The sequence below is a fragment of the Colossoma macropomum genome, unplaced genomic scaffold, assembly GCF_904425465.1.
Source record: "Colossoma macropomum unplaced genomic scaffold, Colossoma_macropomum, whole genome shotgun sequence".
NCBI classification, from domain to species: Eukaryota; Metazoa; Chordata; class Actinopteri; order Characiformes; family Serrasalmidae; genus Colossoma; species Colossoma macropomum.
Window position 1 is genome coordinate 11,533,549 of NW_023494800.1, and position 17,957 is coordinate 11,551,505.

Genomic DNA, 17,957 nt, shown 5'->3' on the forward strand with positions numbered 1-17,957 from the left:
CCTTTTTGCCTTCAGACTGTATATGAGGCATGTATGTTAATTGTGTTTTTATTTGGCCCTTCTTTACGATATATTTAAGCAAGGCTTAGGTCAGTCTTGACCCGGGAACGGAGCTCGTGGGTGGGCTTTAGTTACACGAGCTTCATCACTTTTGGCTGCCTGCTTAAGCGCAGTACTGACCGCCTACACTGTTAGAAGGAAAGGAACATTTTTCATTCCTCAAGGTACAAACAATGTAAATGTACACTCAGAGGTACAGCAATGGTTTTAAGGTTCAAGGGTTTTTTTCACAGGAAAAAGGTACATAATTGTTTAAAAACAGATGCTAGAAACAAGACAGGGTGTGTGGAGTCAATTTAAAAAATATTGTACAATTATGTTCCCTAAATAAATGTACTGAAGATGCACCCTTGAGGGTACCACCCCAGTGAGAGTTCAGTACCTTTTTTCTGAGAGAACATGGAGATTCACCAGCACCACATTGCTGAACATCCTGAAACAACTGATAATGCCTCTTTATGAGAACATTACATTATGTAGTTGAACAACAAGAAAACATACTATAAGCAGTATGGGCATTAAATGACCTGCTAATCAATAAATAAAGTTTTTGTTATTGTAATATCAAGGATTTAGTTGAGACAGTGTGAAACTCGTAAAGAGACCTCTTGCTTGAGAAGATTTATACTTCATACATTATTGCCTTGCAAACAGGAGGTTGCTGGTTTGAAAAGTCTGCTCTGACAAGAAAACTCATATCATCATGACACTGTTATTTGAGGCTGCCGTTGGCCAACATTACATTTTCTTTCCTCTGATACTTGATTAGATTTGTCCCGTCTGTATAAAAGTGAACGCCATGATGTATATTAAATTATAATTTCCATTTTCAATTCAGGTTGCCCTTTTTTTGCTCAGTGCTGATTATCAGAAATGTACAGCTCATTACAGATAATAACCTCACAAACAGTCAGACTGAGGCAGCATGTTCTCCGCACTGTTTCTGCACTGAGAGAGTGGGGGAGGGGCTCAGTAATGTGACAGGGGGCACTGTTTCATTTGTGCACTTCAATCTTTCGCTCAAAATCACACAAACAGGCCCTAAAACACATTTTAACATTTAACAATAAATAGCATAAATATTATTATTACTTACATTAATATTAAAAACAGCTGATTGTAAATATGCAGCTCAATTTGAAATTATAAATAAAGGCTGTCTTGCAGTGTATCTGAGTTTTAGCACTCAGCATGAATCCAGAAAGACATAAAATCAGTGGAAAACATGGCTGGATTGTGCTAATTATTTATTTTTACTCAAAAATGACATAGCATGAACCACCATCAAAACATTTTCAGCTCTCAGACACTCCAGACAAACAATGTCTGAAAAAAGTATCTGAAGTGACACTTCAGACACACTAAATCTAGCAAAATATAAGCAAAAAAGTACAAAATTTTGCAGACACTAAGTAAATGTTTGTTAGCGAAATTCATGAAGATAGCAAAACTCTTTTAGCATTTACATGTCAAATAATGGCATATCTGAGTAGCCTAGGCTACCCTGAAAATAACAACATATGGCATGTGTGAGTGGCTCATGTAAATACTTTATAATTGCAGTTGTAATTGTGATTGACCCAAATACCAAAAATTATTCCAGATTGTTCAGCAGCATTTAAAATAAATGGCCATAAAGCACAGCTTGCGTAAAAAAAGGCTGGTTTCACTAACGTGTGAGCACTATTTGGTTATATTATCCACAGAACTCCTTCGGGACATCCCTAGATTACTCTGACTCTTGAGCTGACTGGTTCCTCACCCAGGAATAAATGAAGATTTTACGAGCCACCAGAGTGCACTTGTACCATTTAGCATAATGAAGTAACGTGACGAACGCTTCGGTGTTACTGTTGCTCTTGTTGGCAGGTGTTCTGGCCCAGCGGCTGTGTGATGCTGACTTGAGGAGAGAGATTAATAGAGTGTGGCCCAGCCTGGCACCAAAGACTGTGGACCTGCTGGTCACCCCTCATAAACGTGAGTTCTGTCCCACTGCATTCTGGGATCTCTTTTTTAAAATGTTGATGTTAGATCAAATGAAACACAATCAGGTGTTCTAGAACTTCCATTGCTGTGATGTCATGGTTATGGTTCAGTTTAGAGAACAATGGATATTCTAATGGTTTTCAAAATGAAGGTATTATTAGGACATTAAAGCCATTTGCTGCTTCACTAATTCTGAGTATGCTTTATATGTATTTGCTGCCATCCAGTGGTCATTTATGTCTTTTTTTTTTTCCCCCAATGCTTTCCGATTTTCTAAACAATAGGGAGATATTTGCGGTTTCGTTTGTCTGGCAATAAGACAGCGGTTTATATAGTCACTAAGCGAGCAGTCTGTGTAATCTTGTTCCTGGTTATATGTTAAATATCAGTTTTGACATGTGGTGATAGTTTTTCAGCCACCTTACTTTTCCTCCCTATTTCTTCAATCTCAGTCAATGCTGAATATGTTAATAAAGGATTACTCTACTGCTCCTCACTCTACACATCTCTGTGTGTTAGATAACGAGTTGACGGTTGGGAAGGTGTATGCTGCCCTGATGATTTTTGATTACTACAAGCAGAACCGCGCCAAGAGGCTTCAGCAGCAGCAGCCTTCTGGAGGCCCACAGGTATGGAACTCAGAAAGGTATGAAAGTGAACTGAATGAGATCAAAGGATGCACTGTGATTTTGTAATGTATTTTGTAATCAATTAACTTTTTCATTTGAGGTTATATGGGATTAACCCTTAGAAATTCGTAGTTATTACTTTTGTTTTGCTATACTATTCAAGATGTGATTAATTATGTATTAAATTACATTTATATTACACATTTAATTACGTTTACATGTGATTTACATTGCGTATCAACAGGTTCAAGTCTGCACTGTAGACTTTTTTCGTTTGGTTCAATGTCAAGCTGTGACCAAAGCACAGCAAAAATGTGAAGAATGCTGGTAACACTTTGTAATAACAAGTCCCTATAAATAGCAATGTATCTAATTATCTTATCTAAGGGTTTGGTAATGTTGGTTAATAATTATGCCATTACAACTTGTTTCTTTAATAAGTGCTACCATTTGAATTATTAACCATTTACTCAGTACTATACAAATAACCAAAGCACTCTAAATGCTTTTCATGAATCTATTACATTGAGGCGTAATAAGTAATACAGTATATCTTTATGAACACATTATAAAGTCGCAACAGTTAATGATTGAAAATGTTTATATTCACTGCTATATAATGATTAACTAAAGATTATGAATCACAGGTAGAACATAACTACTTAAATGTGCAGTGTGTAGGATTTAGTGGCATATAGTGGTAAAGCTACAGATTGCAACCAACTGAATAACTCTCCCTCACCCCTCCCTTTCCAAGTGTGTAGTAGAACCTGCAGTAGCAATTTTTTCATGATTTTGACAGTGAAGATTCACCATCCTTTGCTTTTTCTTGTGCTAAATAATAAGTATGATCCTCCATTTGTCAAAATTCACGTTCTCAAACATCTCACAACACAAAATGGTTAGCCAGCTCCAGCAGCAACCATCGAGTCTTCATTTTTCTACGTCTTCCAGCCAGTGCTATAGTGCCACCAATTCAAGCTGTTGCTTCAGTGTAAAAAATGTAAAAGGCAATTTTTAGAGCCAGTGTTTAGTTTGTCTGTTTTGGGCTGCTGTAGAAACATGTTGCCGCAACATGGTGTCCTCTGCTGGCAGAGGACCTGTTCCGTATGTAGATATGAAGGGTTCATTCTAAGCTACAAGTACACTAATGAAATCGTGCTTTTGTTTTTGCTTGCAACTTTTAGGGGTTAAAACATCCAACACATATTACTTCTGTTATCTCAACCACAAATTGTGTTGCATTGTAAACTGCTCCCTGTCCTGCAGAGTAAAATGGGAGCACTCTTCAAGCCCATGCTGCCTCTCACCCACTTACACGATCAAGAGTCATCAATCAAGAGTACCAAGCTGCCATCCCGTCCTCTACCTGATGCAGCTCCACAGCCAGAACTCCCACCCACATCCCCTCTCCTGACCAACGGGGAGGCAGTGTGAGTGTCTCAGAACACTGGACTTGTTACTATTGACACTATTATTTATTCAGCAAGTGCCTAACATTATAAAATGCCCAATGTGGTCATGCATAATAGTCAGTCTATTAGTGATGTGTAAGGTAAGATGACTTGTCCCAGTGGGCGTCTGTGGGTTTGCTCATCCGTCAGGTTTTTTTTAGGTAAATGTAATTTTGGGTTGAGGGGGTGTGGATTAGTACATGACTAAATGGAAAATTCCATAAAACTGGTTGGACTTTGTGTATGTGTGATCATAGGCAAAGCCAAAGCAGTGCCATGAAGAAGTCTCCATCAGAAGACACACCTCAGGAAGGAGTGCTGCAGAGGAGCAGAAATTCTGTCCAGCGGGGTCTTTCAGAAGATATGCCAAACACAACAAAACCTCAGGTACTTAAGTCCCCTGTCAGACAAATCTGGTAGGTATAACCAGCTTATGTGGCCCACCAGCAATTCAGCCAAGTAACCCAGTCTTGCAACCCACACTTCTGGCTATGACCACAGCATCTGGTGTGTTTTGTCTTTGCTCACCATGGCCAAGAATGTTGAAGAACTGTTTTTCATTGTTTTTCTGTGGCGTTGATGCATATGATTCTCAAAACAGTCCTGCATCACTAAACCAAGTATACAATGGCTCAATGGCATCCTGTGACAGCAACACCAAAAAGGTGTTTGGAAAGTGCCTGTAGGCTATAGCTTTCTCTAAAGGGCTCATTGCTGACACGGTGTGCAAAGCAGGAAACAGGTAGCCTGATTAAGAAAAGTGTATTTTAAAGCAGACAGACAAAAAACAGTGAATGGATGTCTATACACACAGCAGCGTGGGTAGCCAATAAGCCATCTTAGCATACAGTATTCATCAAACTGTGTACCCGTGTTGGTGTAGGGTCCATCCACTGTAGCCCACTATAGACCAGTACAGTCCACTTTAGTTCATTGTAGCTCACTCTAGACCACTGTAGTCCACTGTAGTCCACTGTAGACCACTGTAGACCACTATGGTCCACTTTAACCCATTGTAGACCACTAAAGCCCACTATAGCCCAATATAGATTATTACAGCCCAGTGTTGCCCCCCTATAGCCCACTGATGTGGGTGGGTTGAGCATCTGAGGCTGAGACTACATAGAACAACACTGTTGCCCTCCTTAGCTCACTGCAGTCCACCGTTGAACTCTGTAACTCACTGCAGTCCACTGTTACCTATTACAGCCCACTGCAGGCCACTGTAGGCCTCTGTAGCCCACTGCAGTCCAGTTTAGACCACTGTGTTCTTTTGTCCTCCTGCAACTCACTGTAGCCCATAGACCACTATAGCCTACTGTAGCCCATTGTTGAACACTGTGGTCTACTGTAGTCTGCTGTAGCCCATTGTAGACCACTGCAGCCTAATGCAGCCCACTGTAGCCAAGCAGTAAATTATGCAAGCCTCTAAATTCCTACATAGATCACTGAAGGACATATACTTATTTGCAGTCTCTCCTAACTCCTAATCAGTCCAGCATTTACACAAGCTCATCACACATTTGTGTCTTTGTCAAACCGTCGTGCATGTAAATATCTCTGTACTGTATGTGTTGTGATACATGTGTATCTGTATGTCTGTATATATTCGTGTGTGCTATGTGGATCTTGCAGGAATTAGTAGAGATGACGGATATGGAGAATGATTCTGATGTAGGGGGCTTCTCCACACTGGAGGGCCACGGGAGGGCAGCCTCGATGCCCAGACTTAGTGCGGGCGTCCAGGTAAGCCTCTGATGCGTCTCACTCTCATTCATCCCTCAGTCTGTCATGTGACTGGCAGCATTAGTTCATACACAGATGGTTGTAGTAATAGATTTGCTGAAGAAGAGCAGTTTGCTGATGTGATTCCAGAGTTACCATTTATTTGATGCATAGTCATGGCCAAGAGATTTTCAAAATAAATGGATCTACAACAGGTAAAACAACTGAAGGAGGGAAAAAAACAAACAAATAAGACAAAAAGACATTCAGCTGTGTTCATCCGTCATGACATTGGATGGTGGGTGAATGATTTTGATAGCATGGATGAATGGATGGATTTGATTGGATAATTTGGGTGGGTGGATTATATATATAAACATAGAGAAGGTAGAGATTTCAAATAAATGTATTAAGAGGTAAAATGGACAATAAAAAAAAACACCTGTCTATAACTCTGGGACTTGGTAAGTGTGTGGAAGTATAAATGTTAGTAAGAATGTTTTAATGATATTTTTTCAGTCAAGTATATAGAAATATATCAGCATATTTTGAAATATATCAGCTAGACCTGACCTGTGATTCATGCTACTTTACTTATTTTATGTTTTTATATTTTAGGTTTTGACATTTTATTCTGATGAATTTTATCCAAAATACTTTGAATCTCTTTGATGTATTTTTGTGTAATCTCTTGTAGTCATATTCTTTACTTACTTTGTGTTTAAATATCAAAGAACTGCAATTCAGGTGGTTATTTGTGTATTTAAAATGTGCAGTGTGTGTTCATTTTGTTAATTCATAGAGACGTTTGTTCATTTTATACCTAGATAATGAACTAGTTTCCCTTTAAAAATGTATGTCATTGTGCATTTAGCTGTTTCTTTTATTTTACCACCAATGGTCCATGTAGTGCAGAGGTAGAGAACTGAGGGCTGGAGTCCAGCACAGTTTGGTGATATCCCTGCTGTAACATGGTAATTAACTGCTGAGTTGAATCAGGTGTGGATAAACCAAACTGTACTAAAAACGACCCCTCCAGATTTTTGAGCTATCACAGTCTTTCCTGTTGTCTAATATGTCCGTCTGATCATTTTGCACCTGTATGCTAGTTTGTTGTCTTGTCTGTTCCTGTCTTTTCTCGTCTGTTCTTGTCTTAATGTGTCTCACTTTTCTGTCCGTCCATCTCCCCTGCATACTGTCTCCTGCACACTTTCATTCTACTTCCTTCTTCATCAATCTCTCAATCACATCTTCTCATCTCACATTGAAACTTCAGCCTCATTTATGCCTGGTCATTTCATGCAACTTATGAAGCCTGTGAGGGTTGCAAGCTTTCGTAATCTCTGATATCTCCGATCTCATAAACGGAGAAATGACCAGGTGTAAACAGGGAAATGACCAGGTGTAAACAGGGAAATGACCTAGTGTATACAGGAACACTACCAGTTGTACATGGGCAAATGAGCAGATGTAAACGGGGGAAGGATCAGGTGTTAATAGAGGAATGACCAAGTGTAAACAAGGAAATGATCAGGTGTAGAGAGGGAGACTAAATGTAAATGAGCCAATGTAAATGGAGAAATGACCAGGTGTAAACAGGGAAATGATCAGGTATAAATAAGGAAACTACCAGTTGTAAATGGGGAAACTACCGGTTGTAAATGGGGAAACTACCAGGTGTAAACAGGGAAATGACCAGCCGTAAACAGGGAAACGACCAGGTGTAAACAGGTCATTATTTAAAAAGGTCTTGTTCATACTCCTACATGTAACTGAATCATCACATATCTTTTCTCTGCTTTGCCTCAGTACTGTCTCAGTGTCTGTGTTCACCTGTTCCCCCACTCCTCTGCTCTCATGTCTGTTTTACCCCCCCCTCCACTTGCTCTGATGCTGTGTGTGTGTCCGTGTCGGCTGTGTGTGTGCGCCCCTGCTCTCCTCACCTGTGTGTCCTCTTCCTGTCCCACAGCGGAGCCACTATCGCCAAACCACCGGGACGTACCTAGCAGTATGTACAACTGTTTAGACCCCCTCTCTCTCTTTACCTCTCTCTCTATCTTTCTTTCTCTCTCTCACTCACACCCACACTCATTTCTGTGTTGGCCTATATGTGCTTTGCCCATTCCAGTCCATGCTCTCTTAGCTTGCCTTATTGACTGATACAGAGATATAAATAGGTTATGTCAGGTTAACAAAATCTGATAAATCTGTTTATCTGTAGAGTGATTTTGTTTTAAAGTTAGATCATTTGAGAAGATAATAATACATCATGGCCATAGTGACTCATCATATTCTATTATCACATGAAAAAGCTCTTTTGCTTTTTTGGGTGGGTCGTTATTAATTGTATGTATATAGTGGGTGTGTATTGTGTGTGTGTGAGTGTAGTGTACGTGCAGTGTAACTGTGGATTCTGTTCGGGTGGTGGTAGTGGTGCACTCCTCTCTTTCTGCATCCTTCTTTGTACAGGGTTACTTAAGGTCTTAGTTCAATCAGAAAACATAAATAATCCTTTTATGGTATTAGAACGCGTCTATATTTGTTATAATTTCACAAATGATTTGCATGATGCGCATGAAATTCTGCCATGACCTGATACAGCGGTACACTTTTAAAAATAATGGATGCTAAGTGGTTCTCTGGAAAAAAAACACTTTATTTGATATTGAATCTTATCGTTATGTGGAGATTCTTTAAACTTAAATGGGCATTCAGGCTTAAAACTATCATTAAATATATTATTGTAGTGTTAAGTAATAATCTGTAACACAGCATTGTAAAGTATCCCTCAGCCTCATGGCTTTGACAGAATTCACTATTTTCTATCCTTTCTGAATTTTCTTTCATCGGTGTGTTTATGTGGCTGTCAGTTCAAGTTCGAAACTTTAATTAAACCCAACATAAATTTCATTTAGATACAGTCAGTAATTAGAAAAAATAAAGAAGCACTAACTTTACCTGGAATTGTAACACTTCTTTACTATGCTGTGATTGTTTTGTTGACATATGCCGCAACAATTTTTTTGTGTATGAGATATCAATATGATTTAGTGTAGTTGTAGACATACATCGTTTACACAGTTTTATGTTTGAATTGCTTTGTTTAGCCCCCTAAAATCTGTAACCCCACTTGTCAGACCGAATTTGCACCCTGGGGCATCGTCATCGGCAGATACCAAAAAAAACGGCTTCTATTATTATAATTATATTTGGCATTGTTCCAGAGAACTCATCTAGGGACTTTTATTTTTTTAAAAGTGTATATTAGGTAGAATTCAGAACTAAAGCCCACAGCAGTGTTATCGCTTTTTCATTCCTACAGTGTGACTGGTAACCATGGTCAAGATGATGTGGTCAGAGTGGATGCACAGCTTTGGAAGTGTTGTAAAGCTTGTGCCACAGTGTGGCACTAGTGAGTTGGTTTGTGTCAGACTGCGCTGATGAGCCAACACCTGAAATCTTGTTTTTTCACCAAGCACTGGCCAGTAGATTGAAGAATCCAGCAGCAAGCACTGTTGTTTAGTTTATATTTAAAATACAGACCCACTATTCAAATAGCAAAGAAGCATGACTACATGCTGATTCTGATGATTTGCCAGTTAAAAAAAATCTCCTTATATAAAGCACTCAGTAGTAGGTGTTTGAAGGCCTTTACGATTCTTCTTTGTGCTGTGGCTGCTGCTTGGCTTTGGATAGTTCTTCTAGCAACTATTCCTGGAACTTCATCTGTGAATGTTGAGCAGCATCTCGATGACAGCATTCGAACAAGAGAGTGTTTGCATCGGACCTTGGCGGTGTTCCTCTCCTGTTCTTCAGGACGTGTGCGTGTCAGTCGTAGGTGTGACCTGCGCATCGCTCTAAGAGTGACAGTGCGTGTGGTGTCCAGCTGGTGTGTTTGGTGTCCGGCTCTCCATGGTGATCTGTCACTTTGGTTAGCTGTTCTGTGAGGTGCAGTCCCATTTGGACCTCTTTCTCTCTTCTCATCTCTCTCTCTCTCTCCGTTTGTCCACCGTCAAGCCCATCGCGGATGTGAGCCCCATGCGGCGCTCGGCCTCTTCTTTAACTCCTCAGAGAGGTGGGCAGGAGCTCAGCCTGAGGGACTTCGCTCTGGAGAGGCCTCCAGCAGCTCCTGCTCCCACCCCGGCCCAGGACAGAGAGAGGGACAGAGTGCATCATCATCATCACCACCACCACCGCTGCCACCGTCGCAGAGACAAGAAGCACAAGTCACTGGACCGAGCCATCAGTGAGGAACAGCCAGGCTCTATTGGTGAGAATACACTTTCATACATGCCACAGACCTAATTAAGAGGTTCTGGAACACTGAGTACTGAACACTGCAGGTCGATGGGCTGGGTCCAGGAATGCATAAGACCAGCATTAAAGAGATTTTTTTTTTGCTTAGATAAGCTGTTAAGATATAAACAGAGTCATTCAGAGTGGTTTGGTGTGTGATACTCCATTCTAGAGAAACCTATTGAGTCACAGTTGTTCACAGTGGTGGTGATAGGAACCAGACATCTGTAGAGTGTAATGCCTTTAAAAGCTCCCTCACAGAAAACTATAGCACAAAATGGTTGTGAATATCAAAGATTTATGATAATTTTGAGATTGTATGTATTTTTTAAACCTACTCATGATGGAGAGGTTCTAAGGCAAAGTAATACTGAATAAAAAGACTATTTTTTTGTTGGTTTTACTGCTATTTTGCTATTATCAACATGATTATAAACGCTCAGAAGACATATGCAGGTTCACTAGTCGTTTTGGAGGGAAAATAAGATGTCTATATTTGTTATGGCTGTGTTAGACATCATGACTCCTATCACCACTATTGTAAAGAAATTCGAACACATTTCTTATCAAACCTCTCTAAATGACTTAATAATTAAGTATAGAGAAATATTAAAAATTGGGTTGAATTCCCAATTAAAAATGTGTGTTACATATGTGTGGTAGGTTTATCTAAAATGTTGGTTCTTAGAATGAACAAGTGCTTTAACAAAGTTTTTAAGGAACAAATATTCTCTTACATAGAAGTTTCTGAAACACAGTTACAAACTCAGCATTTTTGCAAAATCATGAGTAATAATGTAACCATGACACGAGGCAGTTGTTTTACTGAAGATTAATCACTTAAACAACTTAGATTCATAAAACATACCACCAGAGTTAACGTGCATAGTGTAAGTTCCTAAATGATGATTACCTGGAGTGTTTTACTGTTTACTTGATATGTGGCACTACTGCACTTTGTCTGCATGTCATTACCGATTCATACCAGAACACTGACCTGCAAAAAAAAGTGAAACTGTGGCGTTGTTCACTTCATGTGGATGTGTGATGTGGCTTGTAATGCATACGTGATTAACTGAAATATCATACTTAGCTATGTTTTAGTCCGATTTTGTTATGGGCATATAGAGGGAGATGTTTGGAGATAGTAGTATTATGGTTTCATGCATTCAAAGATCTCATAAATGTATGTCTTATATCAGATTTGGGTTTGGCTTGTTTTGGCACAACTTAAGCCCTCGTCCCTCCACCAGCAAAGAAATGGAAATCTTAATTAGATAAATAGAAGTTCAAATATAGTAGGTGTGTACACCAAGGTTGGACTTCAAGAACTAGAACTGGACGCCCCTCTGACTGTGACTCACACATACAGTTAAATATATTACAGTTAAAATCTAAGGTGTGTTACTGTAAAAGCATATCACAGTGCTGTGACTTCTGTAAGACAGCGCTCAGATAAACACAACCACTCTGTCCTAGATGTTTTTCTATAACACCTGTTGAGTGAAGAACAGCACAAGTAGGAGGAACAATCATGGACAAAGTGATGAAACCAGCTTAGGAAACTTTAGCAGCTCTATACAGTAAATCAGCTTAACTTTCTCAACAGTAACTTGTGCAGACAAGAATGGAATGCTATATGTCTTGAAGTAGTCCCCTTGGAAAGGAAGTGTAGTGTGTGGATTGTCTGTGCCTGCAAGATATAATTTGGGTGGTATATTAGTTTCCACAGTAGATACTGAGAAAATCTAATTTAGTTCTAATGTAATTAGATCAGTGCCAAATGTCATAAATGCCATAGTAAGGCAGTTACATATAGTGCACTGAGCATAATCATATTTAATTGAAGTTATAGTCATTTTGGAGATAAGAGAAGTCATTTTGGAGGACATGAAAGTTGGAGGTGTCTGTCTTTATAGAGAGAGGAAAAAGGGCTCTTTGAAGGGAAGCCATAGAAAAAGCACTTTTGGTTCTCTAAAGAACATTTCATGAGAACCTTTTCGGTAACACTTTACTTGAAGGACATCTACATAACACATTCATAACATATTTCAAACACTTTATCACATGTTCATAAATGTTTAATCAACATTTAGTATACATGTGTTACATAATGTTATTTTGAACTATATCATTTTACTGTGATATATTGTTCAAAATAAAAGTCCTTATTTTTTTATTTTGAAAACTATCATTTTTTAAGTAAAACACCATTTCTGGACAGGCAAAATGAAAATGACCTCGCTTGACCCCTTTGGTCAGTAAGTGCTTTGACACTCAGGCACATTTCATGTATACTTTTGTCTTCTTTGCTTTACATGTCACTTTTCTAAATTTCAGTCTGGTTAACTTCCATCACTTTTGAGGTAAAGGCAAAATGGAATTTATTAATCCTTGGGATAAGAATGCAACATTTAACCTCAAAGAGTGTCAATTAAATGGCATAACCAATGCATAATTATACTTGTGCCTTCTCCAATACCATAAGCGAGAAAGCACATCACTAACAGTGCTAGCATTTAACCCCAAACAGGTTAAACCTAGGATAAATAATGTTTTCCTTAACAACATATTGACTGTTAATTTAACCCTTTGGCACAATAAAATTTTAAAGAAGACACAGAGAGTAAAAAGGAGAAAGAAAAATCAAGTGCAAAACACAAATGCTTAAGAAGAAACAATGGTTAAAAAGTGTCAAAGCACTTAATGGTTAAAGGGATATAGCGAGGTCATTTTTATGTTGGCTCTCCAGAAATTAGGTGTTTCACTGAAAATAATATAGTTTTTAAAATAAAAGTACCCATTTTTTTATTTTGAGAAACTATATTATTTTCAGTGAAACACCTCATTTCTGGAGAGCCAACAAAAAATGACCTTGCTATATCCCTTTAAAAATGTATCTTAGTAAAATGACACAGTAGCCCATATTAATTAGTAAAACGTGTGCTTTATGAATGTTGATTTAAACATGCATGTACATGTTATGAAGTGTTTATGTAAAATATGAATGTGTTATATAGAGACCCTTCAAGTAAAGTGTTAGCACCTTTCATATCATAATAAACTGAATTTTCCTCCCTTTACATATATCCGCTATTCAGCCTATAGCAGTTTATTAACATGCTGAAGTTATAAGGAGTGTTTCATCCTAGACTGTTTTTCATTGAAGCACAATAACAACAACTGCCTGTTTTATGCTAAAAGATAATGAGAGGTTGGAATATGGTGATGTGAAAATTAATTATGGCTGTTTTTGGTAAATAAAACCACACACATTGTAGAAGTGAACCCCAAGGGAGAAAAATAAAATACATTAAAAATGTAGGATATGGGCCCTTTAAGGATCCAGTTTTTGAAACGTTCTTTAGGGAACCAAAATAACTCTTTTTGACACCTTTATTCTAAAGAGTGTAGAAAGCATAAAGCTTTGGTCTTCTAGGAAAAAAGCCTGATTTTCTCTGCATAGCACAGTGATTGAAATTCCGTATGGGATTATGGTGATCGGGTTATAGAGGCAGAGTCTCTGTCGCTTCCCAAAGAGGTTTGGTGTAGGATTTACTGTGGCAAGCACTCACTCTGACTGAGAAAGAGACTTACAAAGCCCTGAAAGAAAATCAGCTTTTGTAGAGATTTGATTTTTTGATTTTTTGTTCTTGGCTGCTCTGTGCTTTAACTGCGAAAAGAGCCCCTCTGTGCTAATACTCGACTGCCCCCTCCATGACTGAATGAGGTTACCCCCCCCTTTCTCTGTGCCTCATGACAGTCCATCTCCCTATCGCTCTGCCTCTTGCTCTGTCTCTCTCTATTAGCTCTGAAGCTTAAACATTCCCCATGTCTGCTGTTAACTAGGCTTAACAGAAGTCAGGACCTGCTGTCAGCAGCCTCCTCCACTCTGTCTTCAGATCTGCTCTCAACAGAATGCAAAAACTGTCTCATCAGTTACAGTCAGCTGTCTGTAGAGCTTTGATATTTTTGTGTGCTCCAATTCCAGCATCTTCATAGTGTCATATATGGTTGATGGCACCCCAGTACCAGAATTCTGACTGGTGGTAACATAATACTTAATACCAGATTCATACTATGGCAAAACATTGTTGTTGTCTAAACTGAATTGAAAACACAAAATTACAATTCTTACAGCTTAATTAACATCTCTAATTTCCAAATTGTCTTATTATTGACACAAAACTCTTCAACTGTTGAATAAAGCGTATTATCCTAGTAATGACTGATGTGATTCTACCTAATAACAACTTATGTTGATTAAAATTTTATAAACTATATAAAATATATTGAAACTGGTAGGCATTTTAAATGTTCAATTTAATAACTGAAGGTTAATTTATGGTAATTTCTTGTCAACTGCCTTGAGATTTGATTTCTACGTTTTGAATGTGAGACTCTATGAATGTTATTTTTATTACAACTTCATTCTAGATGTTATACAGCTTTCAACCATTTAAGCAATAAAACTTGAGAGGTGGTGTTATTCTGTGAATAACATCAACCTTGAGCATTTTATTGCTTTTTGTGGCAGTTCTGCAAAATAAAGAGAAAGTAAAGAAGCCCCAAATACTGCATAAACTGTGCCTTAAAGAGTAACCACACCCTAAGACCTTTTTTCCATTAACAGCTGAAATGCATTGCTTTGTAATAATAAAATATACCAGCTTTGCTTAAAATGTGAACACATCTTTCCAAACTGTGAAAAATAACGTTTTTATCATGATGTCTGTAACAACTGTGAATAACCCAATTAATCTAAGCTCAGTTTGTAATAAAGATGTTATGATTAGCACATTTTATTGTTAATGTTCAGTGTATGAGTAGGTAACCTGAGGAACCGATTAAGTGAGCATTCTTACAAGTCTTCATAAAGCTGCCGGTGTTGCATCCGATTCACGTTTCTCTTCACAAAGCAAACCCTTGGGCATGGATCACTGAACAGAAATCAACAGCAAGCAACACTGGAACTACGGAAAGCAACAAAGTTCAGAAAAGTTTAACGTTAAATGTTACTGACTGTGTCAAGCTTTCATCTGTAGAGACTATCTTTAGCTTTGTTCTTTGTTTTATCGAATATGGACCTGCTGAACAGATAATTAGAAGCTAGCGGTCATGGTTTTAGGGAATGTTCTGCCATTCAGACGCCTCTCCCACTTGCTGTTCTGGCACAATGTTAACTCTTCGGCAGATTGAGTCAGTGGCTCATACTGGTAAGACTCAAGATGCGCTGCCTGATCAGAAACACCTTCCCTCATCAAAGATAAGGATGGTAGTAGAGAAAAATCATCAGCCTCGTAAGACCTCTCAGTTGCAAAAGTACTGTTTGATTCTGTCTCGCTCCATATTTTCTGGTAGTTAACATAAGCTATAAAAATACAGCAGCCCAGCCCAACCGGTTTCCCTCCCAGCCCCACCTCCAAACCTGAACAGCACTGCAGTGCCCCTCCCAGCATCCCCCACCCATTTTTGAGCATTTTTCAAAGTTGATCCAGGGGTGGAGTTGGTTGAAAATAGTGGGGTGTAGTTACTCTTTAACACTGGCACTGGTTCCATCCACCAAAAAAAGTAGTGGCCTTTTGCATTATGGATTGAGCCATGAAACTGTCATAATATCAGGTTCAGCTTTAGCTTTTTCAGTATTTACCAGATTAATCTGAATGTCGCTTTGTCAGCTGCAGGTCAGATATTATATTACAGAAGTATCCAGAAACATTGTAACAGTTAGCTGTAGCGGAAAGTGGCCTGTTACTTAGCAACCAATGGTCTGTGGAATGATACAGTTATTGTGAAAAAATCATACAGTTATCACAACAGCACAGATGAAGCACATCTCAACCAACCAGATTGTATCGCCAGAACAAGCTGTTGTATAAAGCTACATAACGCACAGCAATCACCCACAACTCTGTTCAACATTATTAACAGTGACATGACGGTCTGACATTCAGTGCCCGCATTCAGTCACATAATGAGCATGTCTCTGCCCATCTGTGTCAAATTTGCATATGAAATTTGATTTGTTCATAAGCAGAATACAGTCTTGTGTCAGTCTAATTGAATTAAGAATTGAAACTTAGAATTGAATGGTTTACCATGTTAACCCCCAGGCTTATTAGATACTAAGGCTTATTAGTTGGTAACTACAGGGATGTCAGTGCAAACTGGTTGAGCTCTTCTTAGGTTATAGAAGTGTGTAATCTAACTTTGGGCCCAGTAGTGGGCCCCGGCCATTTAAGCAGCTAAATCATGCAATGCTATCCAGTGTTCATTTGTTAGTTTCCGGTCCTCTCTTAAGTTCAAAAGGCCACAACAACAGCAAAGAACAAACCTTTACACGCGGGGTGTGAGTGGTCTGTGGAAGTGATCAGGTCCCGCTATGGTTGTTGGTGTTAATTAGTGTTAGTGGACAGCAGCTGACCTCCATCCTTCAGATAAAAGGGTCGGGAGGACAGTGGACAGACACAGCTTCCTGATTTATGGTGGCCTTTCTCCAGGCCAGCAGGAGCGCAGAGTAGCCCTGCTGCTCAAGAAAGTGACCAAACAAAAGCACTTTGCATACCGCTGACCTCCGCATAGTGCTTTCACTATGAACTTTATAGTGAACTTTATAGTGAGCTCTATGTGCATGCAGTACATTTATGTAAATCAGTCAAGAGTAGAGCAGGTAAAGTAGCAGCATCAGTGAGGTGGGCAATGTGTGGATAATGTTTTCTTCATCCCAATAAATTGCGTCCTGATATGCTTTCTTAATATGCAGATATTGCTAGTACTTCTGGAACACTGACAAAGTGCATGCCTCACAACAAAGAGATTTAGACCAATTGTAGAGAGCCTAAACCTTGTTTTGTTACAATGCAGTGTCAACGGCATAGTGAGAAGATGCTGACTGAATGCTAGTTCATTATGCCATTATCTTAGTTACTTACGAACTGTTTTTCCTACTGTTCTCCATTAAATCAAATACAATAAAAATATGGTACATATTGTATAGTTTTTTTTAGCATGTTGCATATTATGCATAACAAATATGTATTCAAATATTGCAGTGTAACATTTCCCTGATATCATCCACCTTTAATCTGACTACTTTCAGATACTCCGACAGATCAGAGCAACGAGCCATTACCTAGGGAACGGGCACGTGAGCGGGAGAGAGACCGCGGGCGCTCACACGAGAGGAAGCACCACTCGTCCTCGGCTGCGGACAGGAAGCAGCGCTACTTCTCCTGTGATCGCTATGGCAGCCGGGAGCACTGCCACAGCCAGTCACCCGCACCCAGCAGATCTGCATCACCAGGAGATCCACTTGACTCCAACAAACTCAAACCGGTCTGTTACCCCGAAACATCTGACCCAACACCTCTGACTTTTACATTACATTAAAGTTTTATTCCAGGCTTTATTTGGCGACTCACAGCAGCACTCGCACACCGTATTTTTGCGTTTTTTTCTCCTGACTCAGTAATGCTGCTTCATTCAGTTTTAACAAGGAAATCTTATATAGTGCAGCTTTAAGGTTCTGTGAAAATCCCACAAATAATGTCAAATATCTTTCTCTGAATGTTATACTAGCAAACTACATTTAGAAATGTGATACTAATTAGAGCAACATTTAGGCACTGAGAGAAAGCTTGTCTGGGAGTTCATTGTTATGAGATTTTGTGTTATTTGCTTGTTTTAAACTTTATAAGCTTATTTACAAGCAGGTTGTTTTATATTTATATCATTTAAGACTTCTTTTTGACAAGTTTGACAACCATTTAACATTTGTCAGTAAACTAGACAAAACTAAAAATCTCAT

At 38.9% G+C, this 17,957-nt stretch overlaps 1 protein-coding gene across 1 annotated transcript in view; it reads left to right on the forward strand.

The window, feature by feature from the left end:
* Positions 1-17,957, forward strand: part of cacna1bb (calcium channel, voltage-dependent, N type, alpha 1B subunit, b) — a 230,221-nt gene that overhangs the window by 209,588 nt on the left and 2,676 nt on the right. Inside the window, exons 44-51 of the mRNA XM_036587925.1 lie at positions 1,930-2,037; positions 2,566-2,675; positions 3,945-4,108; positions 4,387-4,516; positions 5,765-5,875; positions 7,824-7,862; positions 9,872-10,130; positions 17,283-17,485. Coding sequence (XP_036443818.1) covers positions 1,930-2,037; positions 2,566-2,675; positions 3,945-4,108; positions 4,387-4,516; positions 5,765-5,875; positions 7,824-7,862; positions 9,872-10,130; positions 17,283-17,485 — 1,124 coding nt within the window. The remainder of the gene's footprint in view (positions 1-1,929; positions 2,038-2,565; positions 2,676-3,944; positions 4,109-4,386; positions 4,517-5,764; positions 5,876-7,823; positions 7,863-9,871; positions 10,131-17,282; positions 17,486-17,957) is intronic.